This window comes from Meleagris gallopavo, chromosome 3, assembly GCF_905368555.1.
Source record: "Meleagris gallopavo chromosome 3, MGAL_WU_HG_1.1, whole genome shotgun sequence".
NCBI lineage: Eukaryota > Metazoa > Chordata > Aves > Galliformes > Phasianidae > Meleagris > Meleagris gallopavo.
In genome coordinates, this window is record NC_139406.1 from 80,114,015 (window position 1) to 80,134,770 (window position 20,756).

Genomic DNA, 20,756 nt, shown 5'->3' on the forward strand with positions numbered 1-20,756 from the left:
CTCATTTGCTATTGAGATTTCTGTGTATATTGACTGTTCGATTCCCATTTTCCCACTGACTCCAATCCAAAAGCACTTCTGATATTATGTCAGTTGTATTACAGCATTTCTGATAGCATTTGCTCACAGAAAACAGCAGCAAACAAAAAGAGCACTGGCTGTCACAGACCATCAATATTTTTCAGGAAGATAAAGGTATTCATATGCTAGACAACTACTTCAAAACACAACAAAGTTGTTACCAAAGTCAGCGATTTTCTATCTCCAATCTGAAGATCACAGCAGCTATTATCCAGGGAGGCACAGACCCCAATTTAGACTCACCCACAAGATTGTTTTCTAAAGGAGTCTGAGTAAAATAGTGAAGAAGTAGCTCACAAACTCGCTTCTCTCAATTTCACACCCATTAACAAGCTGCAGAAGTTACGGTTTATGACTGCACTGGAAAATACATTAGCTACTGAAATCATTTATGAAACGATAAATGAAGGAGTCTGAGAAATGTACCTGATGACACGTCAACCCTGTTTTCATTTTGTTCTTTGTTCTGGAGAGTTTCATTTAGTGCATAGCACACAAGCCTTTAGTGGAGCAGGCTCTTCAACTAGGATTGAAAAGCTTGCCTACGAAACACCGTATGACCAATACAGATATAGGCACCAAAATTCTTATTTCAGTATTAAGAACAGACCTTCAAATGCAAGGTTTGCTAGTCTAAATACCCTCAGAACCATCACTGCTACGCCACTGCCACATGAAATTAAAAGTAACCAAAAAAACATTTCAGCTCTTACCGTCATTTCAGTAATGCAGTTACAGAATATGACTCGCCAACCATTAAAGGCTGCTTACCTACTGGAGTACAAAATGCATTAAGCAACGTGACTTACTATAAAAACACGTATTTGAACTTTGTTTTTTCAAGATTTTAAATTCTAGTATCTCTGAACACAGAAATCAGTCACGTGCATAGCTTAATATTTCATACATACTAAATGCATTTACTAAGATATACAAGGGCTCTTTAGAAGAGGGTGGGTATACAAACAGCTACTAACTAAACCTCAAAAGTACCCCAGCATTATAAAGTTAGTCTTCAAAAATTCCAAAACAATTTAATCACTTGGAGTAGCCACTTGCCAGATTTTAATGGCCATTAATCCTTAATTAATTAAAAAAATGCTAGCTGTTTAGCCATGTTTCTAATCTTCAAAGCACTGCTCAACCATTAAAAATGAAGTCATACTACAGAAAAAAATACATTCTGAAACCATTAAAAATGCTCAAAATGCATATTTTAGTTGTATGAGCAATTTTAACTGGACATAATACAAAAGCACAGCTGTTTATTTCAAAAGCTTATATTTTAATATAGCAATACCTTTACCATGAACTGACAACCTCAACAGTGGGGATCCTGGAAACATTCAGTTGTAATGACATGAATATGTTAAGATGCACATGTTTGTATTTCTCTGAAGAGAGAAAACACCAAATCAAAGTACTGAAAAGTTCACATGTAGTTCTGTTCCAGAGAGCTGAAAGTGTCTATATTGAAACCAGATTTCCAGTACCTGTGCTGAGTTGTTTCTTAAGAGATACAAAATTAAGCAAAACAGAGTTTCTGGTAGCCCACTAAATACACAATGAAACAAGTCGATTTATGTTCTTAAGTCATGTATTTAAACCTTTCTGAATGCTTAACAGTGTTTCCCACCTATGAAAGCTTTATTAGCACAACCACCAGCACCAGTAGCCAGGATCTGGGGAGAGAGTATAAACAGTGATGTTATTTAGCTGTTTTCAAACAGATCATAACTGACATGGGCATCAGATACAGATGGCGCCATGACAGCCACATCCTCTCACTAAATAACACGAGGGAAAACTGTGATCAATATTTAGCTTGGCAAAAGTCTTGAAAGCTTTTACTGGTAATAGTGGCTGACACATTTTGAATGCGTGTTATCACCGTGCTGGAACCTTTCCCATAGCAATTCTTAAAGCTCAGACCACGAACCTTTACGTTTACTGCTACATCAGAAATGGTAATTTCATTTAAACTCCTAGCATGGAAAACATTCCAGAGAGCAGAACTGCCAACGTACTTCTATAAATGGGTAGGTCTGAATCGATGAAACTAACTCATGCAATTGTACTGTCCTAAACCCACAGATGTTGGTGAATTTTGATGAAATTAAAATGTTGGTATCTACTTAATCCATATTAAAACCATATTTAATGGCTCTGGAGAAAGTGCTATTTAATCTGTTTGATACTTTCCACATGAAGACATACCAAGTTGCATACACCCTAGCCTGCGTGGCGTTGTCTGCTTCCTCTGTAGATTTGCTTTTTGGTGTGGGGTGTGCAATCTGTGCTGGGCTAAAATCAATTGGCTACTCAGCTATTAAACTTAATTAATCAGGTAAGCATGGAACGGCTTTGTCTTTAACAAAGATCTGGAGAGCGGGAAAAGAGAAAACTACAGAAAGATACAGTGAAACATGGGCAATGTTAACATTTGTTAATAGCACCAGGTGATGTTTTTACAGAGGACAGATAAGTACTTATCCTGCAGTTACAAAATACAAGTTCTGGAAGCTGATGAAGCAAAAGTCGCCTTGAGCTGATTTATCACCTGGCTGTAGCACCACTGGATAAGACAGAAACAAAGTATCTCAGCTTTCCTGCCCGAAGAAAAGAAACTCCAAAGAAATTAAAGATGCCAGTGTAAGAAGACATGTCTAATATATATAATGCTCTCTCTGGATGGTTATGCTGACAGATGCTTACATACACACAAAGAACTTTAAGTTAATTGGTGCGCTACTAGATTTCAAACTAAAGGAGTGTAGATCTAGATTGGATATAAGGAAGAAAATTCTTACGATAAGGGTGGCAAGGCACTGGAACAGGTTGCCCAGAGGTGGTGGATATTCCACTCCTAGAGATATGCAAAGCCAGCTGGCTGGGGCTCCAACCATCATGATTGGTTTGATGCAATGGAGTTGGACTAGATGGTCTTTAAGAGTTCCTTCCAACCCAAATGGTTCTACAGTTCTGTGTCCTAACCTTTTTATTACTGTATATGAAGCTTCCCCAAAAAGACTGAGAAGTACTTAGAGTGGAACCTGCTCCCTATCTGCAGTTTGCTTTTAGAATAAAGGCCCTTACAACCAAAGGTCCTTAGACCAATTTTAACTCAGAAGTTTATATATATATATATATAAACACTTATCTTCCATTACAATCTTTGACATCTTGAAGTAATGGCTTTGATAAATATCTGATTGTAACAATGTCTGTGGTAAAATACACACACTCTGATCTGAATACACTCTACAAAAGCTAAGGCCAAATGGACAAGATTGGGTAAATTTGAAAAGAAAGGTAGCTGTGGAAAAAAAATAAAAAAAAATAAACTTATTCTTACTGAACTTGTTGATAAGTATCAAGTTCAGCCCACACTGTTACGTACAGCAAGTCAAACTGCCATCATGTCAACTGAAGGACTCAAAAAGCCCACATTTCTTCCTTATCTTGACTGACTAAAGTCTTAATACCAACTTTTAGAAAGCCTCTGGAAATGCAGTTCTTGGAATAGCAAACTTGCATTTTATGTCACTCAACAGCTAATAAATACCAGATGTTAAAGTCTTATTTCTGAACTTGACAAATTTGGTGCTTCAAAACATAATTCCATAGGAAGCATAGCAAAATGCTGTGTGCCATTTCATACCAATTCAATCAGGTGTGAATAGCAAAATATCTTTTGATGCAAGACTGGAAGTTTCCAGAAGTTGGAATTCAACTACTACTAACAAAGCACACTGATCAGAGGTGGTCCTCATATAATGGATATTGCATCTGTTTTAAGGCAAAATTACGAATCACAGGATTCTGTAGGTTTTGTCTCAGTACAAAATCCTGTGATAAATTAATTTTAACTGAATGGAAAAATACTAGATTTGAACTGCAATTTTAAATATATTTATACACTAAGAGTTCCTGTACTATTTGAATACTTCTGGGAACTGGAAGTGTCTGAAAATTATCCAAAATTTTTTATTCCCTGGCTGAGTTACTACATCAGCTGGCACCATAGTGTTTAGCTTATAAAGCTGAAGAATTCAGAAGATTTAACTACAGGAAGCCTTTCAAAGAGTGCAGAATAACACATTGGGCTGAAGAAAACCATCTAAATACGATTACTATACTGTACTGCTAGGGCACCTGAAGGATCTAGATGACATTCCATATTACCTCCTGCTTCATCTCATGTTTACAGTTTCTAAGTCACCACTTTCCTGTTGCTTTGGGTTTTTTTGGTTGCTTATTCTGGGGCTTTAAGGAAGATGTTTTTATTTTTTCCCCTCAACAGCACGAAGAAGAGGTGATTAAATCCATACATAGCACTAACTGAAGATATACCTTGCTTCTGAGTGGATGAATCAATGCACAGCTCAAAGTTGGTGACAGGTCAATAACATTTTATCACTCCTTCCTTACCATTAACTGGCTATGTAAAATCTTGGCCGTAGCTAGAAATACTCTACCTTACTGTACTGGTTTCAGCTGAGATAGTGTTAAGAAAACACCAATGTCTGGTTGTCTGCCAGCGATATGTGCACAACTAGGCACAGCTAGGCCACTTGACGGAAGCGCTGCTGCTATTACGGTCCAGCAGCAGGCAACTGACAGAGTCAAAATTAGGCCAGCAGTTATTCCATACCACATGTGGAAGGCCATAAAGCTGTGGGCAGTCGGCCAGGGGCAGGCCACTGCTCTGACGGTTGTAGGACATCAGTGAGCAAGTGAAGAGATACTGCATTCTTAGCAGGCCCTTGTTAGCAGGCCAGTTGGTAGGTGGGCAGTTGTATTGTTATCTGGGTGTCAGTCAGCAGGTAGTAGAATGCACATAGTTGCACTGTGGATATATTTTGTTTTCATCATATTTTTTTCCTATTTCCTTTTTTTTTTTTTTTGGTCTTAATAAATAGTTCATATCAACCCCCAAGTTCAACTTTGTTTCCAATTCTCCCCCTCAATCCACTCAAGTAGGGAAGTGAGCAAGCAGCTGTATGGTGCTGATCTGCCTACCACGTTAAACCACAGCACTTACCTACCCTAAAATTCAGCACAGAAAAGGTAAGATATTCTTTGTTCCCACTTTCCATAAAACGTGAAGAGTTCATGCCACAGATAACAGACATCTCAAACTGTATACAAAGGTTAAATTACCACAAGATAATGCCCTAAGTAAAATACTTAATAAGCATCTACTCTCTCAGTTGTTTCATTATTTCTCCTTTTAGCAGAAAGTAATTTTAAACTGCTGCAATTCAGGAGCTCCAGAATTTCCCAGCAAGCAAAACAGAAATCCAGTCTAACAAAGACAGGGCCTTCCTCAACAGGAGGTATGGCCTGCCCAAACCTTCAGGCCTCCACAGTCTTCTGAAGGTGGTGGTCATTCTCACAGTGCAAGTACAGGCTTGATAAAGACACTGAGAGGTGAATTGACACAAATGTATTTAATGAAAGCACACACAACCTCTCATCAATTTTTCATTGACTTTACTACTGTGTCACCTCAAAACTGCAGAGATTTGAGGATATAAAGCCTATCAAAAAAAAAAAAAAAAACACTCCAAATTATAGAAATAGCTGTTTTTACATAAAATAGGAAATAAATTGGTAATATCAAGAAGGAATTCTGGAAAATATATAAAAGACGTAAAAATGCTACTGACAAATAGGCAGGTGGAATTTAGCTTGATGAACTGAAGCAGTACAGGCACAAAAGTCTGTTTCTGTACAAATACAATATAAGAAGGGGAGATCTCTGGGTTTTGTAAGAGGCTCAGAGATTTGCCACGGGCTGCAATTCCTTTAACTCTGTCAGGAACTTACATTTATCAGCTAATGTCTTGTAGTGCCATGAAAGATCTGTTTAAGTCATTCATTTACTTGGATACAAGTGAGCTGCTTGCTCTTGCAAAGGAAAGAAGTTGAACACAAACTGCAGCACGCCAAATGAGGTCATTAAACAGCTGAGAAAAGTTCATTAAAAACACAGAAACACATCAAATGTTAAATCAAGGCATCTTTTAATGAACAGATCCATCTCTTCCTGATTTTTGTCCCACCACATTTTAATTTAGCTTTTTAGACTACACAGCGACTCAGGCTGACAACCACCTCCATGATTGCACACAAGCCATCAGTATAAATATCTTCTCAATGTAAGTCAAAATGCATCATTACATTTGTGCACTCAAACTCTCCATTGCCCTGGTCACAGACTGGTATAACGAATTTCTCTGTAATGCAAAGTTTCATAACAGATTTCACAGTACATGGATTCGTGTTCATTTCCACGGAAACCACCAGGGCCACAAGCACCACAGAATAACTTTCTTGTAGAAACACTTCTGTAACACAGCCCCAGGATTTCAATCCTGCAAGCAGCAGGGCATTAGATGCTATTACCACACTGTTAGGAGGCAGTGATAGGGCTGTAATAAAATAAACGTCCAAAATCCTGCTAGTTACAAGTGGGACAGACCACTTCAGCAGTACTACCAAGTGCATTATTTCTCCTATTTCACAGGACTCCAATCTTTTGAAAGCTGAAAACTTAGCATTTTAGACAGTTTTTCTAAACTGCCAACACAATTTATACTTATTATTTTTAACTATTTCAATACTTAAGCTTCATTTCAAGAGTGAAAGCTGATGAACTGTGCCTTTTAGAGCACATCAGAAGTAGGTAAAAGCAAAGTTTCAACATTTTTCCAACTGATAGACCAGAGCCTTGCACATATATGTCAAAACACAGTTAATATGTATATTTCGTGTTAAAATAAATCATCATCACTGATGTGCTTATTTAGCTAGCAGAGTATTTGCAAGCAGGTTTACTCTTTAGCATCAACTTCCAATACTTTCCTATTGATTTAAAAAAATAACAGACAGAAGCAGCAGTAGACAATTTTATTAAAGCAGGCTAGCCTTCAATCAGATTGTACCAAACTGTAAACATTTCAAAGCTAAACTAAAACTGCAAGATAGTCACTCCTATCTATTTGGACTTCAAAAATCAGTAGCTTGATTGGAAGAGGGCACGTTAAGTTTTTCACAACAGTTCATCTTTTGTAAAGACCATAACCTATACAACATAATGGCAATGCACATACTATTAAAATGCATGTCTTAAAAAAAAAAAAAAAATAAATCAATTTCCAGGTGTGTTCAGCAGATGCTTTTAAGTAGCCAGTAAGATCTCTACTGGCCCTGACTTCCATGGCAGAGTGAGCTGGGCTTGTTCAGCCCAGGAAAAAGAAGGCTGCGGGGTGACCTCACTGCAGCTTTCCAGTATCTAAAGGGAGCCTACAAACAGGAGGGGAGTCAACTCTTTATAAGCATAGATAACAAGGGGAAATGGTTTTAAGTTGAAGGAGGGAAGATTTAGGTTGGATATTAGGGGGAAGTTCTTTACTACGAGAGTGGTGAGGTGCTGGAATAGGCTGCCCAGAGAGGCTGTGGATCCTGTCTCTGTCTCCGTCCTGTCTCTGGAGTTGCTCAAGGCCAGATTGGATGGGGCCCTGGGCAGTCTGTCTAGTATTGAATGTGGAGGTTTGTGGCCCTGTGAGTGGCAGGGGCTTGGAGATTCATGATTCTTGAGGTCCCTTCCAACCTGGGCCATTCTGTGTGATTCTTTCAGTTTATAAAGATTTGCACAATGCATTTTCCATGTTCAAGCACTTACCCAAGCATCTGCCAGAATGGGTACATGCTAAAGGGCTGAGATGGAGAAAGATCATCCTAGTAACAGGTAATGCAATCCTGAGAACAAAGACTGACTTATTTTCAAGTTTTCATGCTTTAAAATCCAAAAACCATAGAAAAAAAAACACCACCAAGAAAGTGAGGTACTGTTGGTTATCTTCAGTTTCTCTATCAGAGATACTTGCTTTTAGTACCACCGCAAAGACATGTGAAAACTACTTCCAAGTGACCTCTATTTCTAATAATAGCTATTGTAACAGTGAGATTAAAAATAATCATTCTAATTTTATCACCAAGAAGCCCAAAGGATGAAATAGTACAGCTTTCAGACTATTCCCAAACACTTACTCCGTGCCCTCTTGCAGTTTTACAAACTTGAAAACCAGCAATAAGGTAATGATAAAAATAACTGAGTCTTAAGTGCTCTATGTTAATGAATGAGGCTGCTTAGTGTCCTCAGGATAGCATAAAGAACAGACAAAAACCATCTTATATTCTACAACAAAGATCCTGAACACCAAGAGAACACAACACTTGCTCAACATGAATAGCCGTGTCTATTATCTGTAGCATAGATTGAATCATAGAATGGCCTGGGTTGAAAAGGACCTCAAAGATTATCTAGTTTCAACCCACTTGCCATGGGCAGGGTCACCAACCACCAGAACAGGCTGCCCAGAGCCACATCCAGCCTGGCCTTGAATGCCTCCAGGGATGGGGAATCCACAATCTTCTTAGGCAACCTGTTCCAGTGTGTCACCACCCTCTGTGTGGAAGACTTCCTCCTAATATCTAACCTAAAATCTCCCTTCACTACCCACCCTTGTAAACAGCCATTCCCCCTCCTGTTCACATGCTCCCTTCAAGTACTGGAAGGCCACAATGAGGTCTCCCTGGAGCCTTCTCTTCTCCAAGCTAAACAAGCCCAGTTCCCTCAACCTTTCCTCACAGGAGAGGTGCTCCAGCCCTCTGATCATCTTAGAACAGGGACTCCACAGAACAGAAAGAACTTACAACAAATGGATGGCAAAGCAGGATGCAACCTTTAAACAAAACAAATGCAGGGACTGACAACCCTTATATGTTCAACACAACATCCCAACTTTCCTTGTCCAATAAAAAACCAAAATTGTTGTGTGGGTTTTTTTTGTTTTTTTTTTAATCTAACAGAGACAGCCTCTCATTGCAAACACACAGTAAAATTCAGGTGCATCTTCAAACTCCAAAACAAACAATAAGAACAAATAAGCTTCACTTTATTAATCTAAAAGTTAAATTAACCCATAGAAATTATTGAAGAGCTTATCTAAAATAAGCATCCACACACAAGCAATTCAGGAATACTCTCACACTTATTTCTAAATAACCTTGTATATGCATGCTAAAAAGATATTATCCAAGTCAAATAACTTCTAATTTTTTGTTTGAATTTCCGATTATTGAATAATCCTACAAAATAGCAACAAGAATTACTTACTAGATTTACTATACAAGCATGACATTTTCCATCTACATATGAAAGCATTTTACATTCTATTGATATTAAGTAAAGTGCAGTTCACAATCTAACTGCTAAGCACTGTTATCAAAGCAGATGACATGATGACATCTCTGCAATCTTAATGTTGTCTGAAAATTTGGAGGAAAAAAAAAAAACACAAACCACCATGCTCTAAACTGTACCATAAAGAATGCATTTTGAACGCACACGTAGACAAGGAAAAACAATAAGCAAAGAAATCATACCCCAAAAAAATCTGTGGCAATGAAAGATTAATAGAAAAGATGACAGCAACAATAAGTCAAGAACACAGTGACTTTTTCCAAAGACTAGAAAAAAGACAAGGTGACCTCTTCCAAGACCTCCCATAAGGGTGAAAGATAAAGTCCTACATCTTGATCATTAAGATGTAGGAAATCATTTGGAAGATATCTGGTAGAAACACTCTCCTTAAACAGCAAAATAACTACCAAAAGAGCACAACACATTGTTTTCAACTGTGAAGTATACATAAGTACAAGGCAAGAGACAAGTCTGATATACAAATAAAAGTAAGATAAAATAACAAGGATTTGAACTGTTAATGACAGTAGCGCAGAGAGCAACATATTTCTCCATGCACACAGGAAAGAAAAGGTTCCTTTGAAATACTATTTTCCCCTTCAACTCTTGAAGTCTAACACTGTTCAACACATTTAAACCACCTCCACATTTAGATTAACTCCTTTTGTCAGCACACTGGTTTTGCAGTATGAAGTGATACCAGATGTTTTAGCTTTAAACTCCTCACTAGAGTACACTTACCATGACATTTAGTAGATGCTGAGTGCACAAGTGCACTCTTACAAATCATTTAAAGTTTGTGCTCTGTTAACATGTATACCTGTTATCCATTCAGACAAAACACTGAAATTTTAATCCTCAGACCACCACAGTGTAGTTACTATGTCCTTTTTAGATTAAGAACTCTCAGAGGGAATAGTATTTAGATTTAAGAATGAAATCAATAGCAAGAACAAAAGTTTAGAACAAAAAAAAAATAAAAAGTCTTCCTTGCTAGAAGAAACCACTCACAAAGGACTGAAGGAACACTAGGTTAGGAAAACAACTAAATCAATAAATAAATAAAACAGCAAACCAATCTTTTGTTTGCTTTAAATAGGAAAGTGACAATGTAAAAAGAAGGACAAAGAACACAGATAATATTCTTGGCACATTCCATTCAACTCTTTACCACTTTGATTTATAAAACTGTGACTCTGGTAACAGACAAAGCTAACTGTTGTGGTTTCACACCAGTAGGCAGCCAAGCACCACACAGCCACTCATTTCCCCTCTCCTTGCCTCAGCAGGACAGGGAGAAAATACAATGAAAAACTCACGGGCTGAGAAAGCAACAAGATCACTCACCAGTTACTGTCACGGGCCAAACAGATTCACCATAAATATAATCAGTATGATTTATTGCCGGTTACTAACAGATTAAAGCAAAACTAAAAGTCAACTAAAACCACCTTCTGTCTCCCATCCATCCCCTTCTACCTCTTCTCCCACCACAGTGCTGGGGAACAGAAGACAGGGGCTGCAGTCTCCGCCATTCTTTCATGGTCACTCTTTGCCTCTCCTCCATGTGGGGTTCCTCTCACAGGATGTCATCCTCCCGGACTTGATCCTGTGTGAGCTTCCCACAGGCTGCAGCTCCTCAGGCGCTACTCCGATGTGGGTCTGTACGGTGGGGATCATCCTTCACAATCACACTGCTTCAGCGCGGGTCCCCAGAGGCAGCAGCTGCCACACACCTCCTGCTCCCTGCAGCCCATGGAGAGGAGTCTGCAGTAGAGCTTCTGCTCTGTACCTGGAGCACCTCGTGCCCTCCTTCTGCACTGACCTTGGTGGCTGCAGGGCTGTTTGTTTCTCTCATTTTTAATCACTTCTTTCTCTCAGGTGCCGTTGCTCAGCAGTTTTTGCTCCTTTCTTAAACCTGCTCTCCCAGAGGCTCTCCCAGCATCTCTCACGGCTCAGCTCTGCACAGCAGACAATCCCTTTTGGAGACAGCTAGAACTGGCTCTGGCCTGATATGGGGCAGCTTCTGGAGCCTCTCTGCTACTAGAACCTCATCACACACACCCACAAAGCCAACAGGTCAGTCACTGCAAGCCACTCTCCATAGAGTGCTATTAGCACTACTAAAGTATTAGCAACAAACTTACCTAAATGGAGCAGGAAGGGGAGAGAAAAGGAGCTCTCACCAGCCAAAGCAATGAGAAGCCTTCAAATTTCACTGCCACTTCACACAGCCCAAAGAAAAATTAAACATTAACTGCAATGAGGCTCTTAACTTTTCAATTGGAGTCCATACTTTCACTTCTGAATATAAGCACGGATCATATGGCAGAAGATTCCCACCTTATATTCATGCAACTCATTGAACTTCAAGATAAGTAACATATATACACATCTCACAAATAATACAGAATGCTTGCATCTTGTCTACCATTCTGGGAGCCATGAAGACATCCAGATAGTATTCAGATCATACACTAACTCTCAGTCACAACTTAATTTGACCTAAACTTTTAGGGAAACAGGTCAAGGAAAAGTCAAATAGATGTCAATTCAATTCAAAATGCCATTCAGGCTCCTTTGGAGGACACACAAAAGAAAATAGAGCCTACAGAACACACTATCCCAAAACCCCATTCAGTGCAATGTCAAGAAGCTGTACAGAGAACAGCAGGCAGAGCACAGAGCCTGGGCATTTTTGCAAAGTTTACAATAGGTGTTAAGGAGAAGTGAAGAAAGCACAAGAACTGGAAAAGCATAATCTTCACAAGATAAGAAAATGTCAATGATTTTTAAGCCAATTCAATCCAGGCTTTGCTTATTAACAACTTTCAATGAAGCACGCTCAAACATTATGGAAATGTGTTGCTTTCCTTCTGAGTGTGTTGGAAGTTCTCATTAAAAAGAGCTTAAAAAAGCATTTACAAAATGAGTCTCAGAAACTGATTTTCTGTAAGTGTTATCTTGTGTTTTCATTTACTGCAATCAGATTAATTGCCATAAAGAGCCTCTTACCCAAGAAGCTAACTAGGCCTTCCCTATCAACAGTCTGGAATACAATCCTACTCACCGTATCATTTCAGGGCAAAAATGGCTGTCAATAAAGAAACAGGGAAATACCATGACTGTGAGTGAAGTAACTACAGAAAAATAGCTCTATAATTTGAGATCTTGTTTTAAGAAAGAAAGAAAGGCTAACAAGCTTTTAAAGTAGATTAGAAAATAAAACAAACAAAAACGCTTTTTATACTAGAGATGAAAGCACAAACCATCAGGCACACTACGTCATCTCCAAATCAATGATAACGTAGTGAAGCTTAAAGTAATAGCCTTGGAATAAACCTGTCAAACCTCACACAAGAAACATCAACATTATAGCCACACTACTGTGAATACAAATGCAAAGAAAGCTTACAAAAATATATGAAGTTGGTTGAAAGTTATGTGTTGGACCATCTGTTTATATGTATAGTAAATATATATATACAAACTATATATACTATATATATATAGTAAATAGACAAGGCTATTTTAAGGTTGAATTCTATACATATTTTTAAATGCATGCCTAAATACATATTTAGATAACTAAGTAGCTGGAACAAATATTACCTGGAACTGGAACATCATCTTGAATAATAACTGAGTTAATACTCAAGTGCCTCTGTCCTTCATGTTGCTGTTTGATAGCCTACAGGCATACCTTACCTGCTGCTATCCAGAAAGGCTTCTTTTGAATCAATAAGCCTAAGTGTACAGAATATTCATACACAGTGTTTTATCAAAAAAAGAAATACGTTCTTTACTGAAGTAAAAAAAAAAAACAACCAACATGTTAATGCATTATCCTGTTACTATTGCACAGCTGTATAACTGGAGCCATAACAATATATGAGAAAGCTTTACTGTCTAGTCAACACTGTTCTCCAAAAGCATTTCTGAATGTAGTTTTGGAATGCATATGATACATTCAGCAGGTTAGAATTAAATTTAAGAAGTCATATTGGTGTTTAAGGACATAGTTGGACAAGAAATTTTTCTTCAGCAAAAGGAAACGATCTTCACTGTTACTCATTTTACTGAGTCACAAGTACATCCTCATGCAAAGGACATGCAAAGAATGAAACAGCTTCCCAACATCAACATACTTCCTGCTAACTACTTGAAAAGTAAATGTGATTAACAGAAACAAACAAACAAAAAACCAAAACACACCACCATAGTTGGTGATGGCATTCAGTATACTTCCCTTGCTGGAAGATCCCTTCTGCCCAACCCACAGCTGTTACTTTCCCAGGAGAAAGCTTCCACATACCCACTACCTAAATACTAGTGGAGAGGCATAACAAAAAGTCCACCACATGGAATATCTACATTTTCGACTATTTGCTTCATTTCTACATTTCATCTGATTTCATGCTTATCTAGCAAACTGTTATTCACCCTGCCTGACTTCATGTCTCAGCGTAGTACACTGGATCATCTCTGCTTTTACAGATTTGCATCTTGCCTGATATTACTATTGAAATTGTGAGACAGGCAGAAATATGTAGAAGATGCTCTCGGTGCAACCTTAGTAGAACAAGAATAGAAGTTTCACTAAAAAGAGCATTCTAAAAGTCTTCTAAGTTAAATGGAAATTCAGAATTTCTTAGAGCTATAACACTTTCTGGAAAACTTAGAACAATCTTCAAATTGCTTCCTTTTCTCATAGGGTGCCTGAGAGTTTTGTTTTTATAAGCTTACCCAAGGAGCTCAAGTTTGCAAGATGAGGCTACATAGCAATGGGAAACAACAGACAAATGAATAAGTCACCCAGCACCTTACAGCCACCCACCTGACTCTTGCAGTAAAGCAGCATTATACTGAGCCTAAATAATAATGTACAACTACTCCACTGAAAAGAAAGATTACCATGCAAATACTGACGAGTTACTACAAACTTGAAACTAGGTTATATTGTGAGCTTCTATTGTAATGATACATCCAACACAAGACTTTTTAAACAAGTTCCCTCCATCAGCTCTTAGCTTATTGCTGCTATTCTCCTGCTGGTGTCTTTGCCCCATTTATTCACTTTGCTGAGTGAGATAAAGTGCAAAGACTCTACATAGCAACAGCCAACATTCCTAGTGCACATGTAAAAGAGGCCAAATAAAAATGGCAAAAACAGAACTGTCATTCTGATGTCACTTTAAAAGATAATGGCTAATTGCTAGTAAATGCAGCTTTCCAGAACTGTACAATTCATTCTCTTCTATGACAGTATGCAAGAACTTAAAGTACCCTTATCATTAATCTGAAAAGGACAAAATTAAAGAGCGTCTTTGTCAACTTCTATTTCAAATATTCACAACAGGACTAGAAAACAGCAGCATTTCAAGGAAAACAGAAATATTCCACAAGTGTACTGATATCTGAAACCCTGAACAACTTACCATTGTTTCATGGTATGATCACAACACCAAAAACTAAAAAGCAGAACTACACCATGAAGATAATTTTTACAAAAAGTTATGTAGATTCCAAATGAGTACAGGGCATAACAAATGAAAAAGAAAGGATAACATTTGTTAGTGTTAAGGAAGCAAACATGAAGTTATGGGGGAAAAAAAAAAAAAAAAAAATCACAATGACTTGGTTTGGAAGAGACCTTCAAGATAATCAAGTTCAACCATCACCTAACCAAGTCCACCACTATACCAAATCAGTAAGCACCACCTCCACACAGCTCAAAAATACCTCCAAGGACTGCGACTCCACCACTTCCCTGTGCAGCCTAACCACCCTCTTCATGAAGAAATTCTTCTGAACTCGATGAAACTTGTTTTCCATACAGCCATCGGCATAAATCAGCAGCACAGCACTACCAATTATGCTCCCAGAAAATATAGATGTAGTTTTTGGAGACATCTGAAAAAGGTTTATGTACGTATGCAACTTAAATTTGCATGTCAATCTTGAGAAGTTCTGCATAACAAATATTTATAGTCAACTTTACAAATTCAGAACTTTCTGACTACTGACACTCAGGTCTGCAAGGACAAGAGTTGTGTAAAAGTTCTGGCCTAGTTATAGACTTTCATTCTGCATTTTGACACTGCTAATTGGAATCAGATGGGAACCAAGACATCTCCCTTGGACAGAAAGAGCAAGACAGAAATACTCACTGATTAACACAGAAAGTCACCTGACTGCACAGATAGGTACTCATAAAAGAAGGCTGCCCGATCTACTCCATTAGCCTGAAAACTTCTTTCCATATAAAAGAATAAGTACTATCAACATTCTAAAATTCATCAGCTTACAGCTTGAAATTTACTGCACCTCACTGAAGGGAAGGAACATAAGGTCAGTGAACCAAATCTGATTAATTCCTGCAGTTGAATTCCAAAAATTCAGAGCTCCCAGCAAATAATTTAAATAAATAAAAGCAAGCTGTTGTACGTTTATTTCAAATAGCATGTCATAATTACTACCCCCTTGGAGTCAAATGAGTGACATTTGAAGTCTTTGCTAAGGGTGAAACTGAAAAACTAGCAAGCTTATAAACGTAAAGAAATGGTTGATAAGGCTTTGCACAACTGTGTTTGCACTACACCCAAACGTCGTGAGAATTACTTCAGTGTTCAAATTTTAATCTGGTGCTCTTATCTGGACACCACTATTTACATAAAAAGTTCAGAGGACTCCAGGAAACATACTGAGCTACCCACTGCAATACTTGGTGCATCTGTTGCTACGCCTCCAATCAACAAGGAAGAAAAGGAGTCAGACAATCTGTTACACGTGAACAACACCAAAGAATGCCTTTGTTCTTTCCTTCCATGCTCCCCTCCCCATCTCTCAAATACATGCACCTCCAGGTCCATACGCTTCCCTTTCTCCTTCTCATGCGATGCTTAGGCAAAGGATGTTACACTGCTTTTCAATTTGCTGTCAAGCAGAGAAAAAAATAGTTATATATAAGAGGCAAGACATGCTTCTAATCTTCAAGTGATGCCCCTGCTGTTAAATGTACTTACAATCAACTGTGAATGCAGCTGGTACATCCGGAACTGCAGCCCTTAGCAGTCACTAAGCAGGCTGGAATCCAGAACTCCAAGAGCTAATAACAAACTTAAGTAGCTTTTAGGTTTGACTTCTGTTTAAAGTCACATTCTCAAGTTGCAGAATATGACAGTGAGGTGACATTAGTTCTGGACTTCTAAAACAACTACAAAACAGTTTGATGTAACCACATCAATCAGATAAACAAGTTCCAAGTTGAAACTAGATGATCTTTGAAGTCCTTTTCAACCCAGGCCATTCTATGATAAGGAGGTGAGCACTCCAACTTGGTCCAAACACCTCCTATAATCCAAGCAGCAAAAACAGTCTTCTATTTCTTTTGTCCCAATCTTACATTATAATGGTGCCTACTGCAAATGGACATTTATGATAAATATGTACAGCTACTGTTTCTAAAAACTCCAGATAACACTGAAGATGCTTCATAAATCTTTTGTAGCCATTATCATGACAAATTTGAGCAATCAGGTTAGTGACAATCTCTCTCAAGAAAAAAAGAGGAAACACGAAAAAGCTGCTTGCCTACAGCCATACAAAGAGAGAAAACAAGATAAGTGTTCTATGCAAGTAAAATAAAAATGGAATAAAATACTTAAGATCTGATTATCTTGAAATATAAAAGCTGTTAGTCAAATATAAGCACCATTTGGCAAGTGAGATCTTGACTTTACAAGAAAAAAAGCTGCTAGAAAATCACAGAATGGTAGGGGTTGGAAAGGACCTCCAGAGGAGGCCAGCCCCCCTGCCAAAGCAGGCTTCCTACACCAGGTTGCAGAGGTAGGTGTCCAGGCGGGTCTTGAATATCTCCAGAGAAGGAGACTCCACAACCTCCCTGGGCAGCCTGTTCCAGTGTTCCGTCACTCTCACTGTGAAGAAGTTACTTCTCATATTGGTGCAGAACTTCCTATGCTCCAGTTTATGGCCATTTCCCTTTGTCCTGTCCCCACAGACCACTGAAAAGAGGTTGATCATGTCTCCTTGACTCCCACATTTAAGACATTTATAAACATTAGTAAGATCACCTCTGAGTCTTCTTTTCTCAAGGTTGAACAGATCCAGTTCATTCAGCCTTTCCTCAAGGGGAGATCCTCCAGGCCCTTTATCATCCTCGTGGCTCTCTGCTGGACTCTCTCCAAGAGATCCCTGTCTTTTTTGTACCAGGGAGCCAGAACTGGATACAGTATTCCAGGTGAGGCCTGACCTGGAGGGATCATCAGACCTGTATTCTTCCTCTCCTTTCTGAGAAATTGTAAAGTTTGAAAACTATGTTCACAATTACCTTCAGAAGTATTTTATAAGATGACACTCATGTCATTCAAGTTACCATGTGTCTATAGCACGATACAGTTCTTATTGATTCTTCCTAAATCTACTGCTCCGTGGAGTATTTCCGTTAAGTAATAACACTTCTAAAATTTGTGATTTATCCCATCTTAATAGCCAGGGTTCCATCGTTAGCTTTTACTTCTGCCACAACTGTGCTTTTTAAATATTGTTGCACTACCTGAAACAAAACAGCACTTGTTACAAATCCAAATGGCACCATGACATAACAAAAAAAAGGAATGCATCAGATTAAAATACGAAAGAAGTTAACTACAAGATGCCCTACTTGTATTTAATTTAAGAGGAAGCCAGAAAAGTAGGTATTGCTGCACCATATATTACGTTTTCAAGTAGCATACTGACACTTAGAACTTCATCAGAAAAAAAATATTAGTACTTTACTGTTCCTCTGAAATAACAGACTTCCTAGAAGCCTTTTCACATTCTCACACGTATAGAAGACTGACAGATATTCCATTTTTTGTATAAGCAAAACCAAAGCAGCCTACACAGTGAGTCTGTCTGAAAGAATTACTTACACCACTGCCAGGAGATAAGGCACCAATAGAGAGAAACAGATCACTGACTTCCTTAGCTCAGACTAATTCATCCCCAGTTTTGGCATGTAATTATTCTGACTGCCATTAATGCAAGACTGAAAAATCCCCATTACTTTGTGAGAATATCAATGAGACACTGAGACTAGAAATGTTCTAGTAGAATTTGAGCATAACAGTCCTAAGACTGGCAATGGGAGACACTTTGGTTACAAAGAAAATAGAGTTATGCTAGAACTTCACAGGCATTGTCGTGGACATTTGAGAATCGCAGTTTGCAACCTGAGAAAGCTCCATAAAATCCACTGAGATGCCTTCTAAGTGGAAGAGTGAAAGCTGTCCATAGTTTTCAGTAAGCCAGCTTCAGCTCTAATCTCCATAAAAGAGATACTACCTCGCTATACAGAATAATAAACACAAAGACAAGAGAAAACAAGAAAGTAAAAAGCATTCAAAGCCACTAGACAGACAAGAAGCAGACCACCAGGGCCACTCATTACAGCAGAAACAAAGTAAATCCAATCTAAAAGTATCCTACCCTCAAATATTTTTATATTGTTCCCTCAAACTTGTTAAAAAACATACATACCACTATCCTGGTCTCTAGCAGACTCTGGCCTGCTTGCAACAACAGCAGTCTGCTGTCAGTTGCTATATTTTCACAGCTATGCTTTGTGACTGGTCAGTATTGACTATCCCTTGATAAAGCCCCATGCACAAAGCCACAGGCAGCTGAACACAGTACTGCAGAAACAGTCACACGCAGAAATTCAAGTATGCTCTTTTCAATCACACGACTCTGTATAAGCAAATAAATCATTCTCTGTAGTCAAATACTTACTAAGCTGCGTGACTCTGGGATGAGGGGGGGACTATTCCCTACAGACACCAGCAGGCTTTTCAGTACTTACCCACAAATCATAATCTTTCTCATTCCTAGCATGTAGTTCTCCTTCATGCTTCAGCTGCGTGCTGCTTCAGTGATATCCAGACAAGACGACAAAGAAGCAATAAATAGTGCTTCTACTCCTAAGAAGTTTAAGTAATCACCTTTTCTTCCCACTCTGTGTCATCCTGAGTACTATCAAGTGTATGAGACACCAACAGACACAGGAAGTGCCAGCAGCAAAACCAAGAACCAACTTTTGCAAACACTCAAAACCTGCATGGTCACCACCATTAGGACAGCTTCTTTTTTTTTTATTTATTTATTTATTTTAATATAACACAGCAGATAGGGCAAGCTTATCAAAGAAGTTAAAAGACACAGCAGATCAAGAAAACCCCACCATGTGTTCCCCTGCGGCACCCGTTTGGCGTCACGTAGCACTACGTATGAAGGGTGGAAACAGAATGCGGGCACCAGAGCCTGCCCCGGTTCGTGTAGAGCAACTCGCAGTCCCCAAGGGACGAGTGCAGGCCGCGGCAACTTGAGGCGGAATCGAGACAGAACGGAGCCCCGGCGGCGCCGCACAGATCGGGCCGACTCCACCGGAGCTCCACGCGGCTCCAGCATTCACCCCACCCGCCAGCCACCAGCAGCCCCCCAGGCACCGCCACTCACCAGTCCATCGATCTGCACTTGTTTGACGGCCGAGTCTCCCGTGGCGGCCGCCTTGCCTTTGCCCTTTGCGGCGCCAAAGCCACCGCCGGCCGCTCCAGAGCCTTCCTTGCGAGACGCCATCTTTCCCTCGCACCGACCGGAAAGAGAAAAGCGAAACACCGGAAGTGAGCTCCAAAGCCCGAGGCGGTGCGCCGGAAAAGGGTTCCGGGCGGAAACACCGGGTGAGGGAGGGGAAGAAGCGCGCATGCGCGGGACTGCTGCTGTTGTACAGGGGTGTGCAGCTTCGCCGCCATCTCGCACCGCTCGGCTGGCCGTGGCTCAGCGGCTGGCAGTGGGGAGGGAGTTTGGGATCAGCCGTAAAATTACGTCTGGGTACTTAGCAGGAGGATTTGAGGAAAGCCTTGCTCGGAGGAGGGATTTATGTCTAATAAGCTCGCTTATTGCCGAGGGCGAAGCTTCTTCCTTCTACTGGAAATCTGGGAGGAAATGCATGTGAAAGCCAGGACTTTACTTCAAAAAAAAGAAAAAGCAGACTCTATGCAGCTGACATGAGTACCCGTCTTGAGCATAAACAACAGCTCGGCGTGCTGAGCTGGAATACAAAATTCTGACCCTAGATAGAAGTAGAACCCTGAAGTAGCAGCGACTCCTCTTGGGCTTGATAGTTTCAGTGATGTACTAAAAAGTCAATTGCTGCTTTTCATTTGCTGCTTTTTTTTTTAAAGTACGCCAAATCCTGCCCCCGTGTTCTGAAAAATGAAATTGGCTGTGAAAGGTAGATGGACCAAACATCAAAACCTCTCCAGATCCTGTGCCAAATGCGTGATCTCATAGGAATTCACCATGAAGTTTTTCAGTCATGTGGCTGACGCTAATTTCTAAG

The 20,756-nt window shown here is 39.4% G+C and overlaps 1 protein-coding gene across 1 annotated transcript in view; it reads right to left on the reverse strand.

Moving 5' to 3' along the window:
- EIF3H (eukaryotic translation initiation factor 3 subunit H) overlaps positions 1-20,044 on the reverse strand; it is an 80,542-nt gene extending 60,498 nt beyond the window's left edge. The window contains exon 1 of the mRNA XM_085221602.1: positions 19,874-20,044. Coding sequence (XP_085077728.1) covers positions 19,874-19,993 — 120 coding nt within the window. The 5' untranslated portion in view covers positions 19,994-20,044. The remainder of the gene's footprint in view (positions 1-19,873) is intronic.
- Positions 20,045-20,756: the final 712 nt, after the last annotated feature.